This window comes from Poecilia latipinna, unplaced genomic scaffold (genome assembly GCF_001443285.1).
Source record: "Poecilia latipinna isolate Pla-1442-1.1 unplaced genomic scaffold, P_latipinna-1.0 Scaffold1023, whole genome shotgun sequence".
In the NCBI taxonomy this organism is placed as follows: Eukaryota; Metazoa; Chordata; class Actinopteri; order Cyprinodontiformes; family Poeciliidae; genus Poecilia; species Poecilia latipinna.
This window is the reverse complement of record NW_015113639.1, coordinates 186,062-214,056: the sequence shown is the minus strand read 5'-3', so window position 1 is coordinate 214,056 and position 27,995 is coordinate 186,062. Positions and strand designations below refer to the sequence as shown.

Genomic DNA, 27,995 nt, shown 5'->3' with positions numbered 1-27,995 from the left:
AGAATATTCACATCCACCCATACTTTTTGACGTAAAAAAAAAAAGCTGAAATATATACAAAGTAAAACTATCTCTATTTTTATAACTGAAACTAACTTAATTTGGTTTGTTTTGTGCGAAACCTTTCCAAACATGCGGTAATGGGTTGCCACTTCCAACATGCCCCCCGAAAGAACAAACAAACAAAACAAAAAAAAAAAACAAGGCGAGGAAACGTCACAATCTTTACGTACCTACATCTTCCGGATTTTAATCCAATCGCCTTCATCTGTTTTCACATGCGTCAAAATGAGTACTCCGATTGGTTGGTTCAATCTTCTAAAGGCAGTTTGAATTTTTGTCGCGTTTCACCTGGTAAAACTCGTAGCTGTTGCTGTTAGTGTTAGAAGTTGATGTAGCACAAGACGGTACTGTTCAATAGGGAAGACTTGGCATTTTAGGTGAGTACCTGCTTAAAGGGAACATTTTTATCTTGGCTGAATTTTCGTGGAACGTTAATTAAGAAACGTCACTGTAATAATAGCTTAGCTTAAATAACGAAGATAGCATTGTTGCCATTTAAAAACTAAGAAATGCTGCAGAAAAAAAATGTCTTGTTAAATCGACAAGCACTCATATGGACTGAAATGTGTTCACATTTGTTTGCTCAAGTTCTTAGTAGCAAGCTGTTATTTTTCTTCCCCTCATAGTTTAAAATCCCTTTGAGATAAAGGGTCAACCAAGATGACAAACTTGGGTGTTAAGGCTCTTCTCAGTTGGGTAAGTTTAAGCTATTATTGGGTATCCATATGATAATAGAATACTTTTTTTTATTTACTAATTTTATTCCTAATTATTTTTGTACAGGTCAATAGTATCACTGCATTGAACAGCGAGATCCAGATCGATGATTTACAGGATGGGGCGGTCCTGGTGAAACTGATTCATATACTGTAAGTTGGAGCGTTGAAGTTCTGGGTTTGTTTGTGTAAACAAGGAGGTTCCCATGTCTTTTTAGACCTCACCTTGTTATTGGAGTAAAAGCTGTGTCTGACTGAATCACTTTTCACCCTTTCTCCTTCATTCGTTGTCCTAAAAGCTTCGTTTCTAACAAGATTTCACCACACGGTCTATGTTGAAGTGTTGAATTACTGATAATTTTCCAGTACTGAAATATTAATTTGGTTAACCTTAAGTGTTTGGATAATGTTTTCACAGTTTTTTTTTTTTTAATTTTCTACGTTTTTATTGCTATTTCTGTTGTGATATCTGGCTTATGGTGTATGCGATATTGTATTATTGATCACTGTTTTTCCAACAACTAAATATGCAAGGAAGTATTTAATTTATAATCACAAACACGTATGTCTAAAAATTAAACAGTGTAGTTTCATATAGTTATTTTGAAATTCCTAACAAGCAAGATAAGGTGAACAGCAACATAGTATTTCTCTATTTAAAATATGTCAAGTACAAAACATAATATGCAAAAACCACTGCAATGCCTAGTGTGTTGTATTTTGATTCCCAGTGTAAAATATATTTACAAGGTATATTAAATTTCCATAAATGTAAATGTTCCTACTGTCATACAGAGTGTGTTAGCATAGCCAATCTGGTTTATTTGAACAACTGTTTACCTTTTCACTTTAATTGTAATGACATTATAGCAGCTTATTTTTAATAGTATTAGTGGTTTTTCTTTTGATGCATAGATAATACTGTATGTTTTCTTGTGCAAGACTGATATGCATTTACAGTACACACATGGAAAATATAAGTCAAATGAAAAAATTGGAGAGAACTCATGAAGTGTCGGCTTCTTATGAAAAGGGATTCAAGTTTTGTGTTGCGTCCTTGATCATTGATTTTGTCATTTTGTGTTGTAACAGGAAAAAGAGGGAAATCCCTTGTTTCAGTGATTCTTTTGAGGATCGGGTTCGTTTCATTACAGAGTTTCTGGAAGGTAAGCTTTATTTATTACTTTAAAATATGCATAAAATGTTTAATATGTTGCCTATTCCAACTTGCGAGAATCAAGTAATTAATTTGCCAACACTTTGCATGCAGTCAAGATCTTCAGAAACCTGCTAGTTGAAATCAGTCCTTGAGGGTGCAGTGGACCCGAATGTTTGTAATTCTAACTGGGAATTACTCTCATTTCCCAGTTAGAAACAGTATAAGCCAGCCTACTTTTGCTGGACAACTGGCATAGTTAGTTGTAACAAAAAAATAAAATATAATGTCAAGAACAAAACATGGTAAGCAAAAACCACTGCAATGCTTAGTGTATTATATTTTGATTCCCAGTGGGTCGGTTTGACGGTCGGTACCTTTGACGGGACCTACCCAACTTTAAAGTTTATAATTTGAGCAGGATCTCTATGCAGTTGGGTAGTACAAACTTATAACTGAATTGTGTTTAAAGTATTATGGAATTACAAATGACGAGCTATGACTATCATCTCTGTAAAGCAGCTGACTGCAAACTACTAATAAGTAATATTAGCTTGTACTTGTTACAATATAAGGAGCAGAATGGCATAGGGAGATTTTCTGCTTTGTAAGTATTTATAATTATTTAACATGATTCAGTTTATCCATGATGTATCTGTTATACATAAATATAAACATTTGTAAGCAGATTCACAACAATAGGAAGAATTATTACTTTTATGTTTTTAACATGTTTGTTTATTTTTTCTTTAGTTGGAATAATTGGGGCTCTTGCATTTAAAAAAAAATCATGCCATTATTTTTAATAGAAGCACAGAAGGTTTTGAGTACTTGGGAAGTAAATTTCTGTCTCTTTTTTTTCAACAGGAGAATGCAAATTTAACCCAACTAAAGGCACCCCTATATCATGGGACAGCATTAAAGACGGAAAGCAGCTAACGGTGGAAATTTCAAAGGTTAATAACAAAGGAGATCAAATGTGGTGAAATGAATGATCCAAGCATAAATTAAAACCCATTCTGATTATATTTTGCTTTGTTCTCAGGTACTTTTGTTGCTGTTTTATCATGACATGATGAATGATCGCCACACTCTTAGTGAACTGGATTGTGATGCAGAGGTAAGCAGAAGTATAATACATGATGAAAAAAAACTGTATTTTGTTCACTGCAGTGCTTAATATCGTGACATGTAACTGAAATTGATTGTCCATATATGTATATTTCCCTCTGTTAGCGTGAGCTTGCCAACATGACCGACTTTTATGTGAGCGAGAAAGAAGGTTGTGTTTATCTGAACAAAACACTGGATGCACACTTGACAAGGAGATGTAAGTCTAAACCTTTAACCCATAAATACCAGTGTGTGTGAGCTACTGATTTGGACTGACATAAAAACTACAAACCTGTTCAGATCTGCCTGTATGTCGACAAATCTTTCACAATTCGTCATCCGACTCCACTTCCACCTCCAATTTGTCCACCACCTCCTCAGTCTCAGACGATGAGGCTCCAGTCTTTCTGCGTACACAGAAGGTCGGCTTTGTAGGTCTAGAAACGGTGGCTTCCTCCTCTGTCAGGTATTGAGTTTGCTTAGTTGGACCTTCTGTTTATTATAACTCCAATTAAGCCTCTTTGAATTTGGATGTACGACTCTCGTTCTTTAACTTTTGTTTTTGCAGCAAATCTCCTCTGGCTGAGGTCATGAATACACCTAAGTTTCAGTTGAGAAAAATGCGAAGACAGATGATCAAAGAGAGAGAATCCAGAGATGATTTGGAGAAGCAGCTAGCCAGCACAATTACACTAATTACCCAGAAAGGTAGAACAAATAACTCATTATGCAAGGTTTATTTCTCTTTTCTTGTTATCTTTTTCCATTTCTACTTGTACTCTATTTTTTTCTTTTTTTCCCCTGATTTTAAAATTTTTTTTTTTAGAATCTCATATCAACCAGTTGCAGTACCGCCTAGATAAGGTGAAAGAGGAACAAAGAAATCAGGAGCAGACCATCAGCGAACAAATCACTGAGCTTGAGGCCAAAAACGACTCGTAAGTGTGCAAATATGATTTAAATAAATGTCTTAACCTATCTAATGCAATTCAATACCATCTGAAATAAGGTGAGAGAAGTTTATCGTGATAGATATAAAGGTATAAAAAGGTAAAGAAAAAAAAAATTGTGATTAATTTCCTTAGGTTGCAGTTGCGCCTTAACGAGCTGCTAAAGGAAAACAAAGATTTGAAGAGTACCTCTATTCATATGGAGCGGAAGGTGGATGAACTTGCAGGAGAAAATGGCGATCTCTCCTTCCAGGTAATTATGAGTAAACTCTACTTTCTATTAAATTCATTAGCGCTTAACAAGCTCTGTGTGTATGCCAGTGTAATGCCATTGCTCCTATTGTAAAAAGGGTTTGGCACACAGCCACATAGTACATATAGATTTTGTCTGTTTTAGCCCTTAAAACTAGAAAATTAAATGTTTATTGCAGGCCTAATTCTAAAAGATGTTTGAATTATTGTCAGATGAGAGCTTTATGTTCCAAGTTGGCCGTCTTTGAAGCAGAAAATGGCCAGCTGACACAAGCTCAGGCGTCTGCTGAGGAGGAGTGGAGAAACAAAACAAGCCATTTGCAATCAGAACTCAACCAAGCAACCACACAAAAGGTGGGCAATAGTGTCACAATAAAATTGTGCAGCACCGTTTCTATATTACCGTTACTATTTTTAGTTCTGGTTCCTTATTCTTCAGGAACTTTTGTATGACCAAGTCCAGATCCTCCAAGGAAAAATCTCCTGTTTAGAGGAAGAACTAAACAAAGCCACCAAAGAGGAAGTTGGGGAAAATATGGGTCCTGTAATGGAGGTAAGCAAGGTCCCGTGGAAAGATTTAGTTTTATTTTAGTATTTTCCAAGTCTGGATTAAGATTGGAGGAATAAAATAAGAATATGGAAATATATTTGTATTCTAGACTTTAGTCCCTCTCCGACTGTAACTTTAATTCTGTACATCTTTTCTTCTTTGTGTCTGTCCTTTATTTATTGTTTTCTCTTTTGAGCCCTTCTTTCCTTGCTTTCTGTCTCTTTTCTGCAGTTACCATGTATGAAAACTATCCTCTACAGAAATATCTGAGAGAAATTTGTAGAGAACTTTTGGATATTTTATTTTAAGATGATTGTACAACAAAAGGCATAATTCTGTAAAGTGGAGTCTGAAAAAATCTGGGGAGGCTTTTTTTTTTCTGTGAAAGTCTGCAGGGACCATGTGAGGGTAATACTTTACAGTTTATAACCCCTGACCCTATTGCTGGGTTATAGAAATAAACCTTTATCCCATGATAGAAATGTTCATTAGGCGTCTCCTCTTCTTATACCACCAGAGAGAATTGTTGGAGACTAAAATTATCAGTCTGAAGAACGAGCTTGAGGGCACACTTTGTTCCCTACGAAAGGCAGAACAACAGATTCATACCATAACTCACAAGTTGGCTGAATGTGAGGAAGAGATAACTCAGTATAAAGAGCTACTTAAACAACAAAAGGCACAAACTGAACAAATAATTCAAGCAAAGGATGAAATTGTGGACAAGCTGAGAAAAGATCTGGATGAACAGAGAATGGTTCTTGAACAAGAAATCAGTGATCTGAAACTTCAGCTTGAGCATGTTGAGCACCAGAAAACTGAGCAGATGACCAAACTGCAAGAACACATTGCAGCTTGTGAACAGGAAATGACAACACTGAAAGACCTAAAGAGAGAGCACGAAGATCTTCTACATCAGACTGACGTAAAGATGAAGGATCTGGAGAAGAAGCTGGTGGCCGCTACCTCTCTGTTAGCCGATAGGGACCAACAAATTTCCAACCTCAAAGAAGAAGTCATCTTGTTTGCAGAAGAAAGTAAAATGAGCAAAGATGAAATCCAGTCCAAACAAGACACACTTGATAAATTACTAGAGGAAAAATCACATGAAGAAGAAATTCTTCACAATAAAATCCAAACCTTAACAGTTTGTACGGAGGGCCTTAATTCATCCCTGAAACGGGCTCAGGAGGAAATACAGCTCAAGCAGGATCTGCTGGCTAAAACCCAGCAAGAGAATGCTGAAGAAAAAAAAATACTTCAGCAACAGATTTTAAGCTGTCAGGAGGAGGTGCAGAGGCTAAAAGGAGAGATTTGGCAAAAAAATGAGGAACTGGTCACTCTCAAGAATGCTACCACTCAACATTCTCAGTCTCTTCAGCAAGAGATCGACAGTCTAAAAGTTAATATAGAAAGTCTTAACGATGCTTTGAGAAAAGCTGAGGAACAAGTTCGGACCCAGCAGGGCTTGCTTACAAAACTGCAAGAAGAAAAGTCTCGCCAAACAGAGCTTCTGCAGCAACAACTGTCTGCTTCTGAAGAGGAGGTAAAAAACCTGAACAAGTCGATCCACGCTAAGGAAGATCAGATGCGGCTGATGGAAATCGAAAGTTCGGAACAGGCCAACTGTTTACATCAAGAGATAAAAGATTTGAAGTCTCAAGTTGAATGTCTTGATTTCTCACTGAAGGCAGCTGAAGAGAACTTGAAATGCAAGGAAAATCAGTTTGCAGAACAGCAACAGCAGAGCACCCAACAAATGGAAACCCTTCAAATGCAGATGAACGCATCTCAAGGTGAGATAAAGAAGTTAAAAGGAGAGATTGAGTCTAAAGAGGAGCAGATGGTTCTGCTACAGATAGAGACGTCTACAAAATCAGAGTCACTGCAGCAGGAGATTAACACTCTAAATGAGCAGTTGAAAAGCATGTCCAGTTCTTTACAGATTGCTGAAAACCAAATTAAAGTAAAGGAAGACCTCTTAGCCAAACAAGAACAGGAATGTTCTTTGCAGATTGAAGAATTAAGAATAAGCAAAACTGTACTTGAGGATGATTTGAATCAGCTGATGCAAGATATTAAATCTAAAGACGATGAAGTCCAAACATTAAAGGCCGATCACTGCAAGGAGTCAGAGGCCCTAAACAGCGAGATGGAAACTCTGAAGAATCAGATAGAATGTTTGAATGAATCTCTCCAGTCTGCAACAGACCAAGTCTTGGCTAAGGAAAACCTGCTAACTCAGAAGGAGACTGAAATTTCCCAGCAGAAGGATTCACTTCAAAAATTGAGGGCTGCTTCTGAAGAAGAAATGTCAAGGCTGAGGGAGGAGATCCAGGATAAAGAGAAGGAGATGCGTTTCTTAAAACATCACAGTTCAGAGCAAACTGAGTCATTTCATAATGAGATAAATGATTTAAAGTCCCAAGTTGAATGTCTTACGTCGTCATTGAGAGCAGCTGAGGAGAACTTGCAGTTGAAAGAGAATCAGTTTTCAGAGCAACAACAAGAGAGCACTCGGCAAATAGAAACTCTGCAGATGCAGATGAATGCATCTGAAGATGAGGCAAAAAAGCTAAAAGCAGAAATTAATGCTAAGGAGGAGCAGATGGTTCAGCTGAAGACGGAAACGTCAAATAAATCAAAGTCCCTGGAGAAGGAGATCGATGCTCTAAATGAACATATAAAAAGCATCTCTAGTTCTCTGGAGATTGCTGAAAATCAAGTTAAAGCTAGGGAAGATCTCTTGGCAAAGCAAAAGCGGGAAAGTTCTGTGCAGATTGAAGAGTTGAGAAAACACAGATCAGTTCTTGAGCATGAGGTGAATCAACTGAAGCAAGACATTCAAACCAACAAGGATGAAGTCAAAATGCTAAAAGGTGATCACTCCAAGGAGTCAGGTGTCTTAAACAATGAGATCCAAACTCTGAAGGATCAAGTCCAATGTTTGAATGAATCCCTTAAGTCTACAGCAGACCAACTGCTGGCTAAGGAGGAGCTGCTGGTTCAGAAGGAAATGGAAATTTCTCAGCAGAAGGATTCACATCAGAAGATCATGGCCACTTCTGAAGAGGAGATGCAAAGACTTAAGGAGATGATGCAGGCCAAAGAGGAAGAGATGAGACTCTTGAAAAGTCATAATGCTGAGCAGACAGATGGTTTAAATCAGGAGATAAATGATTTGAAGTCTCAGGTTGAGTGTCTTAGTTCCTCATTGAGGGCAGCTGAAGAGAACGTGCAGCTGAAGGAAAATGAGTTTGCTGAACAGCAACAACGGAGCACTCAGCAAATCGAAACCCTTCAAATGCAGATGAATGCATCTCAAGATGAGCTAAAGAAGCTGAAAATTGAGGTTGATGCTAAAGAGGAGCAGATGGTTCAGCTAAAGACGGAGACATCTACAAAATCAGAGTCACTGCAGCAGGAAATTGAAGCTTTAAATGAGCAGATAAAAAACATCTCTAGTTCTCTGGAGATTGCTGAAAGCAAAATTAAAGCCAAGGAAGATCTCTTAGCCAAACAAGAACAGGAAAGTTCTTTGCAGATTGAAGAATTGAGAAACCACAGAACAGCTCTTGAGCACGAGGTGAATCAACTGAAGCAAGAGATTAAATCTAAAGAGGACGAAGTCCAAACATTGAAGGGTGATCACTGCAAGGAGTCAGAAGACTTAAACAGCGAGATACAAACGCTAATGAATCAGATAGAATGTTTGAATGAATCTCTCCAGTCTGCAACAGACCAAGTCTTGGCTAAGGAAAACCTGCTAACTCAGAAGGAAGTTGAAATTTCCCAGCAGAAGGATTCACTTCAAAACTTGAGGGCCGCTTCTGAAGAAGAAACATCAAGGCTGAGGGAGGAGATCCAAGCTAAACAAGAGCAACTTGTCAACCTTAAAGAAGAAGGTGCCACCCAGTCAGATATGCTTCAGCAGGAAATTAAAAGTTTGCAAACACAACTGGATGATATGGCCAAAACAAAGAAAATCAGTGAAGAAGAGCTGCAGACTCAGAAGGAGTTTCTTCAGCAACAACTGTCGGATTCTGAGGAAGAACTGAGGAAGCTGAGAAGTGAGATTCAATCCAAAGAAAAACAGATAGAGCTGCTGAAGACTGAAAAAGCAGAGCAGTTGAACTCGTTGCATCAAGATATTGAAAGTTTAAACAAACAGGTGGAAACTCTCAGCTCCTCACTGAGGAAGGCGGAAGAAGAAATCCACTCCCGTGACGCTCTTTTGGCTAAGCAACGAAAAGAAAACGCAGAACAGAGTCAAGAACTTGAGAGCTTGCATGAGAATGTCCAACAGTTAAACAAACAGTTTGAACAACTTCACTCGCATGAAAAGGAGATTGAAAAATTAAAAGCATCCCAGGCTGAGAAAGAAAACGACCTCCTTGAAGCTGAAAGGAAGCTTCAGGATCTGCAGGCAGAGTTGTCAGAAGCAAGGATGCTCATTGCTGATAAAGATCAAAATCTGAACACCTTGAATCAGGAGGTTGTGCTTCAAGTTAGTTTGTTGCAGAAAGCAAAAGAAGAGGCTGAGGCCAATGAGGAAATTGTGGCTGAGCTAAAGCTGGAGGATTCCAAGCAGAAAGATGTTCTTCAAGATGAGATTCAGGAGCTTAAAGGAGAGTTGGAAACAATTTCTCAAAGACTTTGTGCCAAAGAGCAGAAGTTACTTGAAACTCAGCAGGAGTCTGCAGAGCTGGTGAACAATCTCCAGGAGCAGCTTCTCTTGGTAAAGGCAGAGCTTGACAACCAAAAAGAGGCCCTATCTGCAAGTCTTCAAGCAAAAGATGCTGCTCAGGCCTTACAGTTGACCACGCTGAAGGAAAAGGAGGTTCTTTTACAAGAAAAAGAAACACTCATGTCCAAGATAATTCAAGTAGAGATGGACCAAAGAGCTCTGGAGAAACGGGTTGAAGATGCAGTCATTGAGAAAGACAGGCTTGCTCAAGTCAGTCAGGCCATGGAGAGAAAGTATTTTGCCTCTTGTAAAGTGGAGGCTGATTTGCAAAAAGAGCTTGAAATCCTCAAAATGGCAAAAGAGCAACTTTTGAAGCGGAGAGAAAAGGCAGAAGAACTTGAGCTCATCAATGGAGAGCTGAAGCAACAAATTGCAGCAAAAACAGAGGCTGCTGAACACTACAAGGCTCAGGTCAGTTCAATGTTACTCTTTAAAAATTTTTAAGTCGGATGTCTTCGTATTTTTGTTTTGCTGTTTGTGTCATACAAAGGTGTCCGTTTGGTCATCTTAACCCCACAGATGGAGAAAGCTGTGAGCCATTACAACAGCAAGAAGCAGCTTCTCCAGAAAAGCGAAGAGGGAAACATGGAGCTTAAACAGGCTCTAGAGGATAAAGACAACAAAATCAAAGCTATTCTCCAGGACAATCAGATACTCCATCTTGACTTGGAGAAAGTCCAGACCAACGAGAAAAAACTCAAGAGTCAGGTCGCCAGTTTAGAGACACAGGTTGGTACTACACATTAAGTTAAGATACAAAACCATCACACCTTATGCTCTTGTGGCCTCATCATCATCATCTCTTCGTCTATAGCTGGCTTATGCTGATCAAGCCCTGAGAACACAGAATAAGATCCATGGTGACGGAGGTGGTCCGACAGAGTCTGCTTACCTAGACGTTCCCAGGAGGACGCGCTTGGGTTTTAGCACTACAGCACAGGTGAAGAGGTCCATGAGCTCAGACAGTCTGGAGCAAAGCTCATTGGAGAACTCTCTTAACACTACAAGGTAACCTCTAATTTATGAGTCAATAACTGTAAACCTTAAACAGAGTGGAAATGTTACAGATAATGGGTCAATTGCAGTCCTAAAATGTCTGATACTATGAAATGTAGTTTCACCATCTTCCAGGTTTGGAAATGACAGCACAAAATTTGGAAAAATGTTTTGGCTTTCTATACAGTTTTTTACTTCTTTCATTTTATATTACTGAATAAATGCAGTTGTATTCACTCTGATTTATTAATATGGTATGTTTTCTTTGGTTTGGCTAATAACACCTTGATCAGTTTATGGTTTTTGACTTGCTGAATAAACACTAGTTAAAAAATCTAGAAGGTCTATTTTACCACACACTTAGTCTCTACGGATGGCTTTAAATTTAAGTTGAACTGTACATATGCTTCTTTAAACTACATATAAAATGGCAAATTAGTATTGGGACTACATTTTTTTTTATTAAACAAAATAAATGTACCAAAGTTCACAAATTGTGCTTTGAATAATCACATCCTCCATATCTTATTTAACAAGTCCAAGGTTAGACTTTAAAATAAAAGGGATCAGATCAGAGTTGGGGCAAACTACCAATCAAGAATTACAGCAACATTTTATTCTCAAGCTGTCAGAACATTGCAGAAATTATGAAAAAATAAGATTAGTGCCAAAAATGTGTTAGAAATAGAAGAAAAAAAAATGCAGTAGGTTTTCCTATTGCATTTTTTAGTATCCTGTATTTTATTCTTCTCTCGTGTATTTTAGTCTGTGACTGATCCTATGAGAATATCAAGGGATCAGATTCCATGATTTTCACTCCCCCCCCCATTTTCCTTACAGGAAACTGTCTGCACCTGGTGAATCAAGCACTCCGCTAGTTCGAAGCTCAGAACGTTTGGCAGCCAAACGTCGGGGCCTTCAGGCAGATTCACTGGAAACTCTGTATTTTACACCCATTAACACCAAACGAACGAGAAGGTAGGTTTAAGCTGTAATGAACATTACACTGCTTGCATCAATAGGCCCTAAACTGTTTTCTGTATGAGAAATTAGACATTTTCATAAAATGTAATTGAATTTACAAGTTATATGAAAGTATATTGGCTTAGCCTTTATTGTTTTATTTCCATTAAAAGCAGCATTTGCAGAGTCAGAAGGTTTGTACCAGTTATCTGAGCTTTTCAGGGAGAACCCCTTCACTGCCGAGACAGTTTTTGTAACATCCATGTTTTCATTTGAAGTAACCTGGAGGACTTGCCTGATTTAACTGGTCTTAATGTCCATGCCTGAATAAATGGGAGGAGAAACAAATAAATGTTGTTTAATTCCTAGGAATGACAAACAAAGTGACGACTCTGATTTGGAGCTGGACTCGACCCGAAAAAATCCAACTTCATCTGTAAAGAGACGCAGAACCACACAGGTCATAAATATCACTATGTCCAAGGTAGAGGAAAAAGTCTTTGCTCTTAAATATGATGTCCACTCTGAGATTCTGCTCTAGTTTTGAGTCTCTTGCTTGTTTTTCCCATCTCTAGAAAACTCCAGGTCGCAGTGAAGATGAGACCTTTTACAGCCTGCATTCGGCTCGCTCCCAACCAAACCTCACCGGTGCTCATGCTGCACAACCCATGTGTTCGGACATGTTTAATACACCAGCTGACAAGAGCAAAGCTGCCAGTGATCAGCTCATTGGCCTTCCAGGCTACAGACGGAGCGCCGTCCATTCACACAGTAAGTTCATATCCATCAGACCTACATGGTGTTCAGAAGATCCTCAGTTTGAAAAAAAATTTGATAAAATGTTACCTGCTAACTTTCTTGAACATGCTGTAGCATCTAAGCAGTTGTCCTGTGTCGTCTTTCTTCCAGGTACCAGTACATTCTGTGGGGGAGCAGAGAACGAGCCTGATGGTGGGCCTGAGGACTGGCTGAGGATCGCAGAGCTGCAGGCCAGGAACAAGGCCTGCCTCCCGCATCTGAAGAGTAGCTACCCTGTGGAGTCAGAGGTGTGGAAAAACAAACAACCTTCCTGCAGCAGACTCTGAAATAGTATAACAAGTAAAGTACGTATTTGTAGCAAGTAGATTTTTCATGAGATCCCTCTTGTTGTGTTCCTGTAGACTGGCCAGGGCAGTGCCTTAATTTTCACGGACGAAGAGCTTCGCACCGGTGACCCGTCAGATACAATCCGACGTGCATCCATGATGCCAGGCCAATTGCAGGACTCCCTGGTCTCCCATCGCCACTCCCTCATGGTGGACCACACGGGGGTTGGTACTCGGTCCCATCGTCTGTCCTTGATGCCAGGCCAGCTGCCATCAAGATCAGCCCTCTCCTCTCAGCTGAGAAGCCCAAAGCAGTCGTCATCCACCTCGTCTGTTCACCAGATTTCACCTGAGGTGCAGTAATGTTTTCTCAATTATCAAGCATAATATTGTTTAAAGTCGGGGCCAGTATTCTGCACGTTTTAGATGTTCCCCTGATCCAACACACTTGAATCACATGAATAGCATGTATAGCATGAAAATAAAATTAAATACTATTGGCTACATGTATAGGTGCAGCAAACAGGATTTTCTTGTTTAATTTCAGATTTATTTTGAACTCTGACCTGGAATTTCTGATCTTGACCGTTTTTTTTTTTTTTTACCTTGAAGGATTACAAAACAAATCTTTCAAGATTTATTTTGAAGGATAAATCTAGGAAAAATGTAACGCAGTTTTTCTTTGATGGATCATTGTTTTGAATCAAAGAGGAAATGTCTGAATAACCAGGTTGATCCAATTTATGCATCAAACTAAATGCCCCTTATCTTTGCTTGATTAAAAAAAAAAAAAAAAAATTAGATTCAGACTCTTATATTGTAAATTAAAAGGAACCGTGCAGAAGTGAAAATTGTTTCATTCAGATCACTGGGTGAATGACCGAAATACAGATTTATCCATTGTTTTTAACCTAATGGTGTTAATCTATGACACTGTCTCTATCCTTGCCAATTTTGAGTGTATTGTGCAAATTTTAACTGAACTATGAAAAATATTTTGTTATGAAAACCAAAAATTTATTATGTTTCTTTATTTTGCATCTGAAGAGAAAGACAAAAGCCAGCTGCTTCCCTCGTCCGCTCACTCCCAAGAACAAGAATGTGAGCAGTGGACCATCCAGTGCTATTCTTCACCCCATCGTTAGTCCTGTGAGTAGAAACTTGAGTGGAACTGTCATGTTTCCTATTGTTGTAGAGTCTGGTGACTGTTGTCTTTAAATTAATTTCAGGCTGATCGTCGGCAGTCTATGATGTTCACGATTGACAACACCCCAAAGAGCAACAACTACCTAAAGAAAGGTTTGAACAAACTGCGCAATTCCACTCGAAAATCACCTGGAAAGGGTCTGAGGAAGTCGCCGTTACACAAAAATGCTCGGAAGGGTCTGGAAAACTCCCCTTCAGTAAATTCTCAAGCCTCAGTAGGACGATCTGCGAAAGCTGGGAACTTTAAGGCCCCACAGGCTGCAGCTCGGCCACAGACAGGATCTCAAGCCACTAGCAGGTCTGCCAAGTCTCCTGGACTCACTGCTAGTGCTCGCAAGGTAAACACAATTGCAGTTGCAGGTGCAGTTGTAAAATGTTAAATCTGACTAATGAAACATTGTCATGAATAAGTAGCTAACAACACAACTAATCAAGAGATGAATATTGGACAAGTTGTCCACATGTCTAAATTTGAATTAATTTTTTATTTGTGTTTTATAAAATATATACATTTTGCTGGACGATAAATTGTCCCAGAAATGATTGCAATAAACAATGCTGAGATCATTTTCAAGTAATGCAATGATGATGCAAGTTAACACTGGAACTGGAAGACATTTAAAATATATTAATATATAATATACTGGAGATTTACTACAAAGTTTGTCTTATTTCTGCCACATCAAGAATCTGCTCTGGCATCTTTCTTCCACCTGGTGGCGTAATTACTGTTTCAGCTAGAAACCTGTTAATTGTGCGTTACAGCTTTATCTTCTGGAATGTACAGGGCCTTGGTTGTGTTTTCTTTTTGTATCATTTTACTTGTTTGAGCTATATATATATTTTATTTTTCCCCCCCTGAACTTGACAATTCTGTAAATATGTCCATTTTTCCTCATCTGTACAGTCAGCAGCCCAGGCTTTTGAGATGTTATGTTTTATATCTCATCAGCCCTCTGATTTATTACGTAAGGCGTGGATAAAGACGCTGCTGATTTGCAAATGTGTGCAGTGAAGAATAATTCTGTTTAAGAGGCTGAATAATTTTGAGACAATCGCATATTAACATTCATAAAATGTATGCTTCTTGCTTTAACTGAGAAAATCATGTCTACTGCAGGAACAAGTACAGCAAGAACTTTACCTCAGATTTGATGTCTTGTCTAACTGGTTTAAGAGCTGCATTCCTCTCAGACAAGCTTTCCCTGCTGTTTTCAAAAGGTTTTAGTTTCCTGCAAAAACAAAACAATCCACTTTGTTCTTTGCAATTTATGCAGGCTGTATTATATTCACTGAGTTGATGATTTACATTAACTACTTGAACAAAGTACTATAGAGAAAGCTTTGTCACTAATTTTCAGTAACTGCAAATTTAAAACTTTTTTCAGAAGCAAGACCCTATAAAGGAAGACAAGGTTTTCTGAGACCCAAGAAGGTTCAAATATATATTTAGTTTTTCTCATTGGTGGCTCTCACACTGGGCTTAATGGTGTTACTACCTAACAGGAACACGGGATCCACACTACTGTTATTTTACTAAAACAGGGTTTCTGCAAGATCTTAAATTTTTCTTAATATCCAGCCTTAAAAAATATTTATATGTCCTATATGAAATACCAAAAAGTTTAACATTTGGAAATGTTTTCTTTTGTTTGTTCAATAGTTGTGCCGTGTTTTGTTCTGAATTGTAGTTCTTGTGGAGGAATTTATTTATTTTACATAACTCCATGATGCAGAGAATAAATTAACCCTATAATGAATTTATACTTTTAAACTTTTGTTTTTTCTGCAAAACTTCAAAATATGTCTGCTCTTGAACCTGACTTACTGTATGGTTTACTTGTGTAATAACATTGTTATCCTCTACCTTTTTTGGGGGGTGGGGGGGGATATATTTAACAAGTGTTTGAATAAAAGGGTTTTGGTAATTGGCCAAAATCCACCAATTACTGTATGTAACCGAGAAAGTAGTTGGCAAAGTTTGGTGGTCAAGGTGTTAAAAGGACTTGGGTCATATGCTGCAAATCACCAATTCAAACATTAGTTTACCTTGTTCTTAAAGTTAAATATATTTTCAATATTCAGATAGATTTTTCTTTAAAAAACTGGAACTGGAAAATTTTTTAAGTTTGGCTCAAACTTGCAAAAACTCTGTTGCATAGGTGTTTGATTTGTAGTAACATAATGTATTAATTTTATGGAAATTAGCTTTTGTAACGACAAACTTTTTTTTCTCTCCTTTCTCCACAGGTTATGAGAAGGATGAAGGTTTAAAGGCTTCAAGAATGACATTCATTACCACCTATTTTTCTTGATTTTCATTTTTCTCTTTTTGCCTTTCACTAAAAGATTTCAGTTTTGTCCGTTAGGATTTTTTTATTTTTTTTAAATTACCTTTCCTGATCTGATTGTTATATAGACCATTAAAATCCCTGTAAAATAAAATATAATAAAATTAAGTAAAAGTTGCAGTGTCCTTATTTCACCAGGTGCAGATTTGGGGTTCAGGTTGGAATCTCTTTCATTTTAGTGAGTATGTTTGAAATGTTTCAGCATGGATCCAGAGAAGTAGAAAACACTTGACTGTACTGTACTACAAATTCATCTTGAAAGACTTGTTGAAATGACACAATCAAAAGCAAATACATTGCTCACATGAATACTTTTTTAAAATAAATTGTTTGATCTCTGCTAATATTTAAATTGAAATGTATGTAAAACAAATTGTTATGGAAGGGGGTTTCTGTAAAGGTGTTGACTACTAAGACAAATTAATGTATGTCACTTATGTCATTCATTCACCCTAAACTAGATTTTACTTTATGGGAAGAATTTCCACCTGTGTCAAAGGACCTCAGCACTCACTACTAGTTTTACTGTTTACCAGCAGCTTAACAATTGACAAAACTGAATTTAATTAAGTCATGTTTATGTATTTGCCAAACTCATTGCTTCTGCATTGCTGTCGAGAGGTGAGCATAACTGGTGAAGCAATACGGCACATTCTTCAGGTTGACTAGAATGTTCTTGGATCATAAACTGTCGGTGCACTTCCGACATAGAGCCTCAACCTTAAGTATTAGAGCTAAATGTTGGTATTAATGTGCCCTGAAAATCAACATGTGGTGGATGTGACAGATAAAAAAAAGAACTATGAACTTTAATATAAACTAGAGATAAAGTAATTACTGACAAGAGTAATGGCTCCATCTACAGATTCAAGTTAGGATTCTGACTGGACTTGTCAAAAACATTTATTCGTTTTATTTTGTAAAACAAGGGATGGTAAACTTGAAGATTACAACATCATTCTGCCAAGAGGAGGAAAAATTTACATACAAAAATAAGACAAGAAAATGAACAGAACTGCACCAGGTTTAAGTAATCGTAAAACTGAAGCTCTTATTCTGAAAATTTAAGGCCGGAAATTGTTCAGATGACGAAGGAAAATGATCAGGAAATGAAAGTTAGACAGGGCTTTAGTCATGACCTTTTAAGTTTTAGCCTGTTTTATTTGCATTATTTGCTAGTGAAAGTGTATTTATTATACAACCCGCCACCTTTCCACTGCTCGGTGTTAATGTAAAGCGGTTTTCAGACTGTAAAGTGAGGTAAACCAGGTGTTTTCAGTTTCATTTCCGCCCGTCTTAAACTCACCTGGCAAACATTACAACCAAGAACCATGGACTCAGAAAGGTAGGTTGTGTTCTTTGTATAAAGCAACTATTGCAGTTTGTTTTAAATATTTTGGTATGAAACATTTCTTACATGTAACGTAGTTCTACTTGTAAGCACCACCGCTAAGCTAAAACAGAAGTTTTAGCTTCTGCTAAAAAAAAAGGCAAAAACATTTGATCTGATTTGGCTACAAGTACTTCATGATTTAGAATAGTTTTATAATTGTGGTTAATATGGTTGCATAAATGTTACTGCATTAGTTACAGCGCTTTGTAAAAGTATTATAGCACAGATATTACATGTTCACACATTACTACTAAAAACTGCAACGTGTGGCTTGCTCCCCGCCCCCTTGCTCTGATAGCCATAAATTAAGTCAATTAAAGCTTTTCTTTTGATTTCCACAGCAACCAAGCCGCAGGAAGCGATGTGGAATCGGGGAGTGAGACCTATGAGAGGCCCCCGTCCAGTTATGGTTCGATGAAGAGCGAATGTGATGAGATGGAGAAGAAGAGCGATGAGGAGGAGGAAGGAGGGGGAGGAATCCCTGAAGTCGTGTGTTTTGCAGCACCGGATCCTCCTGCTCCTCCAGTTGTTGGGTAATTTTGCACATAGTTTCACATTGTTCCAACTTGTCTGTGTCTTCTATGCATTTTGGTGCTTTAGAATCGGAGATCTGCACTGACCTTTGCTTTGCTGTGTGTTTGGGCTGGTTTAACCTCATATCGGATTACGATGGTGTGAAGTTATATTACACCTTCTGATTGTATCACTGCGTGTGAGAAAATATTTGTCATGTTTACAGAAACTAGTAAACACCTTCTTATTTCTTTTGATGGCTTTTACTTTGAAAGTTAATTATGAACAGCGATTAGATGTATCATGACATTCTGACTATGACTACATGGCTTCTTTGCTTTGGCCGCCAAAGCAGCCTCACCTGGTGAGCTATGGGCTCCACTAGACCCCCAAAGAAGTGCTGTGGAGTCTTGTAGAAAGATGTTTACAACAAATCCTTGAACTTTTTAAACTGTGAGCTGAGACTTCCATGAATCAGACTTGTTTTAAGCTAACCACTGATCATTATCTGATCCCTTTCTAACAGCAGTTTGAGGTGCAGTAGATTACCTGTCTTGTTGGACCACACATGGCAGCCTTCAATTCCCATTTACATCATAGAGCCATGGCTACGTAAAGCCCTCTGATTTGTTTCACTGCTATTCCTGTCATTGAGAGCATTCAGAGCTTTCGGATGTGCGCTAACTAGTTGTTGAATCATCACAATTTGCCTCTTGCCAAACTCACTCAAATCCTTAAGCTTGAACATTTTCACTGCTTCTATGTTCTTTGTTAAAGAGATGCACATTATCAGCAAGTAGTCATCATGTTATACCTGATTGGTGTATAAAGTTTGTACATTTCTATCATACTTTTTTCAAAATAAATGCATAAAATTAACATTGTAGCAAAGACGAAACATCTAAGCAATAACATATAGTATATATATATATCATAACATACATATAGTTCCTCTGCTTCAGTAGAGTTGCGTAGAGATTGAGTTCTTAAGGATATGAGAATTCAGTGGCAATTTCTTTGAGATTTGTGGTTTTCTCTTGGATCTGTTGTCAGTCCAAAGTTTATTGTTGGGTTTGGCATTAAGAAGATTTCCTCCTATTAAATGGGTTTGCTGCAATCCCTTCATCTTTGTCCGTGATACTGACCAAATGCATGTAAACGGCTGAATTCAAAGAAAGTTGGAAGAAAAATAAAATTGTCGCAGAGTTTTCTGTCATTTAGCAGATAGAGATAATTTCTGTCATTCTAACTGACTGAAAACAAGAGAAGTTCGGTCTTATTTAACTCCAGACAGTGAGAAAAAAATGTGCTTGTCTCTTTTAGGGCTGTGTAATTTTATCGATCCTATGATATCTATCAATATCTTTTTCCTCAGTAAGTATAGATTTTTCATTTGCGAGTATCAACACATTTACTATAAAAGCAGCAAAAGTCCAAAGAAAAACTCTGAAAGACCTCCAGAAAGTCAGACAAACTACTGACCGAATCCCTACATTCAGCCTTGATCCTTTGAAGTAAAATGTACTGGTGATGTAAAACGTTTGCACAACAAAGGTTTTGCCTTTTAAATGTTGAAGAAACCACAGGTTTCTTTGATTCTTTTAGGAGTTTTGTGTTAATCAGATGAATATTTTGCAGGTCTCAGATGGGGCACTCTCGGTATACAGAGACACTCTACACTGAAGCCACTGAGCAGACCAGGCCACCAGATGGGATGGTGATTGATGGAGGGTAAAGAAAACACAGAAAACACTGCTGTCATACAGACGGCTCGAATGTGGAGTTAGGTATCTATAACTTGACTTAAATCAGTTAATTTTCTCTCTCAGCTCTGAAGAACTAGATGATCTCGAAGAGGCAGAATTGGATGAAGACGATGAACTTTTGACAACTTGTTCCCCTGAACCACCCGAGCCTCTTGAAATGGAAGGTTTGCCTCAGGAGGATGAGAGCAGCCAGCCAGGAAAACTAGACCCAGAACTGGATCTGCCTTATATATTCAAAGTTCGTACACACTTTTTCTGCTGCTTGTTTTTGCTATTGAACAATAACCATCAGCTGTTTAAGATAAGGCTGCCTTTTAAATTAATTTACCAGCTGATGATTTACACCTTCCTTACATCTTTTTATCAGTTAATCTTTGTGGGGTTTTTTTTTTAAACTAATTTTTCCAGTTGAGAGTTAAATTATTTGTACTACTTGTAACCAACAAGTTAACATTTGTCCATTTGTCTGTGTCTGAAGAGCATCCAGGAAGTTCTATCCCGGCTCAACAATGACGAGCTGTTCAAGTTTAAGATATGGTTTAAAAAATGGGAGCCGCTTCCCGTCCTGCAGCAAATCCTGGACGGAGATGTTCTCGATTTTGTGGATAAGATCATTGAGCTGTTTGGTAAGAAAACACTGCCACGATGTGCAAGTCTGGTGGAGCTCAAAGCTGGGAGTAAAGCAGATTTCTGTGATCCTGTAGTTGTGTCATTACCAGTAGTGTTCACATATTTGGATGGATCATTGTGCAGCGTGTGCTTCCTGTTACTTTTCCATCCACTGCTTACTCATCTGATTTTGCTTTTCACATCCAGGCCAGGATAAAGCCCTGACAAAGACAATAAGCACGCTTGAAAGATTGGAGAAGACGGAGGAGATTAATGAACTGAAGACAAAATGCGCGAAAGGTGAGATAACGCCGGGTCATTTTGAAGAAAGACCAGAGCACACAAATCGTATTGTAAGCAGCTCTTTACAAACCAGATTTATCCCATTCATAACTGAACATGCAGTACTTTATTAAATGAAGCGCATGTTCGAAACTGGCTTAATTTATCTCTTTATTCAGAATTCCACTCATGTTTTTTCCTTTTCTTTTTTTCTCCTCAAACAGCTCTGTTTCGTTTTTACCTCAAGGAGTTTTTATTCCGTAAAAGTCAAATCACTCACGAGGGGGTGCCTCAAGCCGGAAAGCAGCAGTTTCTGAACGCCGTGTATGTGGAGCCTCAGATTTCCATCCGTGGCTTTGGAGGAGTCGACCCGTCTCATGAGATCTTAACACAAACCCCGAAACCTATCCAAGTCCCCAGCGAGGACTCGCTTGTTGCCTTGAACAACCTGTTCCGACTGCAGAAAGAAGACGGCTCACCGGTGAAGACGGTCGTGACCACGGGGATCCCAGGAGTCGGGATGTCTGTCTCTGTGGCAAAGTTCTGCCTAGACTGGTCAGAGGAAAAGGCCAACAGGGTGAGAACGGACACAAGCTTTCTTTTAGTAATCAGTAATCTGGGTTCTGATGCGATAAACCAACATAAAATGGTGTTTAATTTTAAAACTGAAGGATAAATAGTACATGGGATTTGCAAATGGAAATCTGAAAAAAATGTGGCATGTGGCCACAACTAGACAGTGACACATTTTTCTATTTCTTTGATGATCTGATCTAGTTATCTTTTAAACTCATATTAGCTAGCAATTTTAGGTTTGCACCGGGACCAGAGTAACTAATTTCATTCCACTTCATGTTTTTAACATGTTTGAAATGAAAATAAATTCCTTGAATCCTTAAAACACGCAGCTTTTATTTGAATATCTCATCAACTTTCCTCTTATTTAGATTTGTTTTCCATTTGTCTGTTTTTCTTCATTCTTTACTACAGCAGTGTGCACCATTTGGTAACATTGTCATTAATGTGTAATGTGTCAGTATTGTCATTGAAATTTGATATTAGTTTTCCACACTACAGATGTAGTTTCTGTTCTTGTAGATATCTTTGAAAAGCATTTTTGTTTGTTTGCTTGTATATTTGTATATTTTGGAAATTAAACTGTTTTGATTCCTTTTCATTTCTGCTCAGGATATTCAGTACATCTTGAAGCTTTCGTTCCGGTCCCTGCGACATTTCCGGAACAAAGAATATGAGGAAGAAGGCATATCGATGCAAGAGATATTGGAATATTGCCACGCTCCTATAAAGGGTCTGAAGATACTGGAGGAAGAGAACGCCAAATATATCATTATAATGGACTGCTATGATTGCTACGAGGCGCCTCTGGACTTTCAGGTATCCCCTCTGCACACATTCGGGAGAATCTTCAGAAATCATCTATAAATGATGATTCATTAACTCAAAGTTTTAACTAGACTTATTACACAGAGTGATTTATTTCAAGGGTTCTTTTCTGTGAACTGATTATTATTGATTTGAGCAAATGAAAAAGCCAAATTATGATTCTCAGAATATTTATTAGGATTATTACAAAAAAGGAGTTGTCTATCAGTGTCTATCTACAGGACAGCTGTCAAGTCAGCAGGGGGTCATTTTATGAGTCATACAATTAAATAAATTAACGATTTGCTGATATTCTGATTAACTGACATGGATCTGTTGACATTCTTGCCTGCATTTGGAATAAAGAAGTAAATATATTTAGGAAAACTAAATCTAAGTTATAAGAAAATGTCGCAAGAAGAAGTTTTAAAAAAAAAAAGGTTTTATGTTTTGTTCTTACCTTCAGAAAGCTCCGGAGATTACCGATAACAACACCAAAACACACATAGATATTTTGATTGTCAACCTCATACGAGGAAATTTGCTTCCTAATGCTCGACTCTGGATCCTGGGAAGACGAGCAGCGGTCACAGAGATACCGTCTAAGTTTGTAGATGTTGTCGCTGAGCTGCAGGGTTTTACGTAGGTGGTCTCTTTTATTTGTTAAAAGTCTCTGTTTAGTATTGTGCTTTTTCCTTACCCTCTTCTCTGTGTTCTCCAGTGATGAGATGAAAGACGACTACCTGACCAAGCACTTTGCTGACGCTCAGTTATCAGCGAAGATTGTGAGACACTACAAGCGTGTGCCGACGATTCAGATTCTCGCTCGCCAGCCGTTTTTCACCTGGATGGTGTCAAGAATATTCAAGAGCTGCTATAAGCAGGAGAACTATGGAAGCAACAAGCCCAGAGTGACGCCGTTTCTCATCCACTTTATTATCATCCAGACGAATCGCATGCTGAAGTTCTACTTCAGAAAGAGGGATAATGAGGTGTGTACTGCGTTTTCCTGTTTAAATGTTGTCTCTCCATGTCTCAATTTCAGCGTTGCCGTTTGCAATGTCTTGTTTCTGGCCTGTTTTCATGCAGAAATGGACCAAAGTTGAGGTAAACTTGCTGAGAATGTTAGGGAAGATGTCCTTCAAGATGCTGGAGAAGAACACCAACGTGTTCACCGAGGAGGATGTAAAGGACGTGGCTCTGGAGCTGAACGAGGTGGTTGTGTTCTCGGGCCTTTGTACCGAGCTCGTTCCTACAGCCATCACCGGGAAAAGGACGTTCTGCTTCTCTCACTACACCATTCAGGTAAACCACCATGTTGTGTCTGTATATTGCACCCAACTAATGATTTAGTGAGAATTTAACTCCTTGCTAATGAGTCTGCAGTTTGCTCTTGGTAAGGAATGTGGAATTGAAGCATTTTTCAACAATGAAACCAATCTGTCAGAATTTTATTGGGGATTTGTAAGAATAGATCTAGGCTTTAAAATATGAGAAAGTTGGTCCTAAATATTTTTTTTTTAGATAACCTTAGAGTAAAACAACCAGGTTCTATACAAATATATCAAGGCTGTGTGAGGCTGTTTGAGTCGCAGATGTCAAGAGGAATGTTATTTTGATGGTCTAATTTGGGTTTTTATGAGCTATTTTTAAAGTATGTGAGGAGTGTCGTATTGATACCAACAAGAAGAAAATCAGCTGATGTTAAATCAACATTCACTCTGAGCAAAAGAGACTTTTGAGCCTGATGCATGCGGTTGTCTTCAGCTTGAGCCCGGCTCCATCTCCACAGATATGTGGCAGCTCTATGATCGTCTGTCTGACTTAGAGACACATCAGCATGGCATCTGGTGCTGCTTCTATCTTGTTTGTTTGGGGAAATCACTTTTAAACAGGAAATGGATGGCTGTCTGGTCTTGTTTGGGAATCTGAAGTAAGTTGTTATTCCAAAGGGTCTATGCAAAAAAGTCCTGAAATCCTAAACACACATATGACAGAGTAAAACAACACAAAGCCTGATAGAGCTTCAAATTAGCAGTGTGTGATGCAAAACAATCCAAGTATATTAATTGGTTATTTCTTGTGCTGTTGTTTCTAACTTGATTCTTACAGTTATGTTCAGTGAAATTTATCAATTGACTCAAACTAAGATGAATATTGGGTTGAATGGCTCGTCTAAATTGCCCTTTGTCATGATGGTGGGTTTACATACATGATTTTGTCCTGCATGTCTTTTTGTTGCCCTTTTATGGACTGGTGACTAGGGGGGAACCATGCGTCTCGCTCCGTTGCCTGCTGGAATGACACAGAATTAAGCCGGATGGAGAATGAATGGATTATTTGGGAAGCTCGATCGATAACAGTAGTTATTCCTTTGCTGTGCAGCTTCTTCCCAACACCATTCCTACCCTTTAAACTGAGTATAGTTGGATATTACACTGTAAGAGCTGGGCTCATTTTAGAAAAAATAATTATTTATAGCTTAAATTCACAATATTTTCAATCATTATTGATCACTTGGAAAGTCTAAGGTTGTTTATCCTCTTTGGTGGAGGCAGAGTGGTGAACAGCAAAAACCCCAGAAGTTGCTTTAAACCCAAATCAGATTGTAGTTTCTGCATTCCCCCACTAGGTGGCATAGCTGCTTGAGAGAAATGGAAAGCAGAGTGACATTAAAACTGCCTGCTACATTTGTAAAAACTGTAGATAGTTACAGTTTTCCAACTTGTAAATAGTGACAAGCATAACCAATCCCTTAACATCTGCTGTTTCCTCTCCTAGGAGTTCATGGCTGCTCTGTACGTCTTCTTAGCGTTCTACCTGGACTCTAAGAACGTTCTGGAGAGTGGCTTCCTGCCCAGAGTCTTCTCGTATAAATACAATGGCAAATCAGCTGCAGGCCTTGTGCAGTGCGCTGTGGCCCGGACCCTGAGCTCCAAGCTGGGACATTACGATATGTTCCTGCGTTACTTGTGTGGCCTGCTCTCCGAACACTGCCACTGCAACCTGCTCGCTGGCTTCCTGTATTCACACGGCATCCCGAAGGTGGAAGGACTGAAGGAGGTGGAGCAGTTGCTGGAGCAGACCATCCAGTCCGCTCCTGAAGACAGGAAGCGGAACCTGTACGAGTGCCTTAGAGAGATGACCCAGAAAGATGACTGAGCTGAGATTAGAGGACGGCATTTAATGGATGAAGGCTGCTTTGATTTCATTCAACTATGTCTTTAAATAAGGTGATGTTGGAAATAGCTGAAAACTAACATTAAGTGACAATCATTAAAGCAGTACTTGCTTTAATTATGATGAAACGAAGAATACTCTAGTGTTGTAGCTACACCAGACAGCATAAAATGTTCTGTTCTACATTCTAAAGGTAAACGTTTTACAGCACTGTGGTATGTGTATCCAGTCTTACACAGATTACCTTTAAAATACACTCTCTTTGGTTTTTCTCATTTCATTTCGTTCTCCATTTCAGTCTGACATCATCTTATTTATGTCCAATCACTGGATAACTTCTTTATTTTCCTAAGCAGAGAGAAATTACACTGTGAGTTAAGGTTAGGGATCCTCAAATCCAGTCCTCCAGGGTCAGCGTCCTGTGGGTTTTAGATGTCTCACTTCAACATACCTGAGCCAAATAATGAGGTCATTAGCAGGATTCTGGAGAACTTGACTGCAGATGATTTAGCCATCTGTGTTGAACCCCGGCCCTTGAGGATTGGACTTGAGGACCTCTAGTTTAGATAATAAATGCAGAAATGATACACAAGCTAACAGACTTTTGAGTGTTTGCAGAAGAAAGCAAAATGGGGAAAGAAGAGTTCAAAGATCATCTGCTTTCCTTCCCTTTCACATTTCCTTAACCTTGGTAAAAAGGGTTTTTGCTTGTTTGAATATTTTCTTCTAGTTGTGTTGACTTTTTCAAACATTGTTATTGATTATGCTTGGTGAATGTAAGAGGCCATATAAAGAGTTTTTCCTAGTTTACTATTTGATTGGATCTGTATTTTTTTGGCTTTACTCTTGAAGGTTGATTGAAATTGTCAGTGGCAATAAAATCCAAACACAAAGTTAAGAGTTCCTGTGAGCCAACTATGGTGTTGCCACAGCTGTGGATGTTTTTCTAGAGAAAGATTCTCTCTTATATTAGTTTTCTGTTTCTCCTGCGCTCCACAGAATGAACGTGTGATTTGACTCCCAGTATAAGGTTCCTATTTTCATAAAGGACTTGACTACATTTACTTGGTGCTGTTTTTATGGTTGTTGTACCCTATCTTCAATTTGTACTTTCATAAAATCAACACTAAAATGTAGTCAAACTCTTTTTGCATCAGAGCTTCAGATCCTATCGGGAAACTCAAGAGTTAGCTAATTCGGCTTATCAAATTATTGCACGAGAAACCCTGATAAAATACACAATATTTGGTCATGACAATTAAAAAAAAATTGGAAATACGTCCATCTAGCATTTTTTTAAAGTTGTTTTCTATTGTGGGGGCTTGGAGCCTAAACTACAGATGTAAACTCACTTTTTATACATTTTTTAATTGTTGTCAGCATTACAGTTGCTATGGTTTCTTTAACTTCCCATTGCCTTTTATTGAGAGTTTGTTACTTTTGGCTGCTTAGCTGCTTTCTTGGTTTCTGCAGCAAGAAGTGGAAAACAGTTGTAGCGCATGTAGCGTATATGGGGGACACTAGAGAGCACAGATGAAGGAGGTGCGGTGGACATGTCCTACACATACCCTGCGTCAGCAACGCTCATGCTGATGCAGACTGCTGTTTATTTCAGCCTCAGTAAGGTTGTACTTAAAGACCTTTAGAGAAACCATGACTCAGTGAGACAGGACGCCTTCAATGTTAGATAAAATTAGGTTCAATTTATTGTTTTAAACAACAGATATTATGAGAGTATATATATATATTCTCTAAACCAAGACAAGGAATGAAATATTTATTTTAAGGTAGCTAATCTTCAACAAAACTGACAGTTAAATAACAATAGATGTCTAACCTATGTATTATGCTGTACAAAAGAAAAAAAAATGTAAGAAATGCAAAACACAAAACTTAATTTGAAAGGCATGCAAGAAATACACCAGCAGTGATTCAAAATAATCCTCCAGAGTAAAATTCATTTAGTCTTCAAGCATCTCAGTCTTATCTGTAAAGGAAAGACACAGTTGTTTTATTTTTAATGTATTTTGATTTATGTTTCTAGTCAAATTTTAGTGTCCATTGTTTATATCAAGCTTCTCGTTAAAACATATTTCCAGTATAATTAAATGTTATGTCAAACTGGACTCTACTGTGAGCAGCTCACCTTGGCAGATGAAGGGTAATTTATCATGGCAGTTGGCATCAAGCAGCTGGATGGTTTGTGACTGATTATTCCAGACAATCTTTCCACAGTGATTGTTGAAACCATTAGCCGGAAAACTGCTGATCCAGTCAGCTTGTTCAGCTGTGGCTCCCGATATCCACTGCCACTTTACGTTGGTGCCAAAAATGGACCGCTCAAGGCCGACCCAGACCTCTTTCTGCAGTCCTGTCTTGTTTGCCAAGATGGTCTTTAGCTCCTCCAAAACTGTCTGGTTAGTTATTTCAACCAGAGAGGAACTCTGTTGATCGCAGTATTGCAAGGCTTCAATCCAACTTTTTGTTTCATCAAACAACTGCAGAGATGAACCTCAAACCAAAAAACTCATATGCATTACTTTTGTACTGAAACAGATAAGAAGATTGTTCTAGAAACACTTTCATACAAACATCATGGTCTTATTGTAGCTAATTTGCAAATATAACAATAAAAAAACAAAGTACCTGTAGTCCCATTTGCAAATATAGGTAAATATATAGACAAAACCAAAATTAGGCAAGCAAGAGGACACAACAAAA

General features: G+C 38.2%; 3 protein-coding genes across 6 annotated transcripts in view; 2 read left to right on the top strand and 1 right to left on the bottom strand.

Moving 5' to 3' along the window:
- The first annotated feature begins 294 nt into the window (after nucleotides 1–294).
- LOC106958864 (nuclear mitotic apparatus protein 1) lies at nucleotides 295–18,861 on the top strand. 4 transcript variants are annotated; one of them, XM_015051009.1, is made up of 26 exons: nucleotides 302–440; nucleotides 690–759; nucleotides 847–932; nucleotides 1,872–1,945; nucleotides 2,803–2,891; nucleotides 2,981–3,055; nucleotides 3,172–3,265; nucleotides 3,349–3,514; nucleotides 3,617–3,756; nucleotides 3,875–3,986; nucleotides 4,134–4,251; nucleotides 4,464–4,604; nucleotides 4,690–4,803; nucleotides 5,318–5,522; nucleotides 6,702–9,958; nucleotides 10,067–10,276; nucleotides 10,362–10,555; nucleotides 11,384–11,521; nucleotides 11,876–11,990; nucleotides 12,082–12,277; nucleotides 12,416–12,552; nucleotides 12,667–12,945; nucleotides 13,639–13,740; nucleotides 13,821–14,135; nucleotides 15,186–15,232; nucleotides 16,048–16,256. In XM_015051009.1, exons 2-25 carry the CDS (start codon nucleotides 724–726, stop codon nucleotides 15,219–15,221), a joined length of 6,429 nt encoding a protein of 2,142 aa, XP_014906495.1. In that variant the 5' UTR covers nucleotides 302–440; nucleotides 690–723; the 3' UTR covers nucleotides 15,222–15,232; nucleotides 16,048–16,256. The 4 variants fall into 4 exon arrangements, with proteins under 4 accessions (XP_014906494.1, XP_014906491.1, XP_014906492.1 ...); XM_015051005.1 differs by having other exon boundaries at nucleotides 298–440; nucleotides 5,318–9,958; XM_015051006.1 differs by lacking the exon at nucleotides 15,186–15,232 and having other exon boundaries at nucleotides 298–440; nucleotides 5,318–9,958.
- Nucleotides 17,228–26,084, top strand: nlrc3l (NLR family, CARD domain containing 3-like). The gene is made up of 12 exons (XM_015051010.1): nucleotides 17,228–17,493; nucleotides 17,883–18,074; nucleotides 19,693–19,785; nucleotides 19,884–20,058; nucleotides 20,299–20,446; nucleotides 20,637–20,729; nucleotides 20,936–21,288; nucleotides 21,900–22,106; nucleotides 22,561–22,736; nucleotides 22,816–23,086; nucleotides 23,184–23,399; nucleotides 24,876–26,084. Exons 1-12 carry the CDS (start codon nucleotides 17,480–17,482, stop codon nucleotides 25,254–25,256), a joined length of 2,319 nt encoding a protein of 772 aa, XP_014906496.1. The 5' UTR covers nucleotides 17,228–17,479; the 3' UTR covers nucleotides 25,257–26,084.
- LOC106958866 (uncharacterized) overlaps nucleotides 25,623–27,995 on the bottom strand; it is a 9,667-nt gene continuing 7,294 nt past the window's right edge. The window contains exons 6-7 of the mRNA XM_015051012.1: nucleotides 27,421–27,786; nucleotides 25,623–27,261 (exon numbers count right to left, since the gene is read on the bottom strand). Of these exons, the coding sequence (XP_014906498.1) occupies nucleotides 27,236–27,261; nucleotides 27,421–27,786 (392 nt within the window). The 3' untranslated portion in view covers nucleotides 25,623–27,235. The remainder of the gene's footprint in view (nucleotides 27,262–27,420; nucleotides 27,787–27,995) is intronic.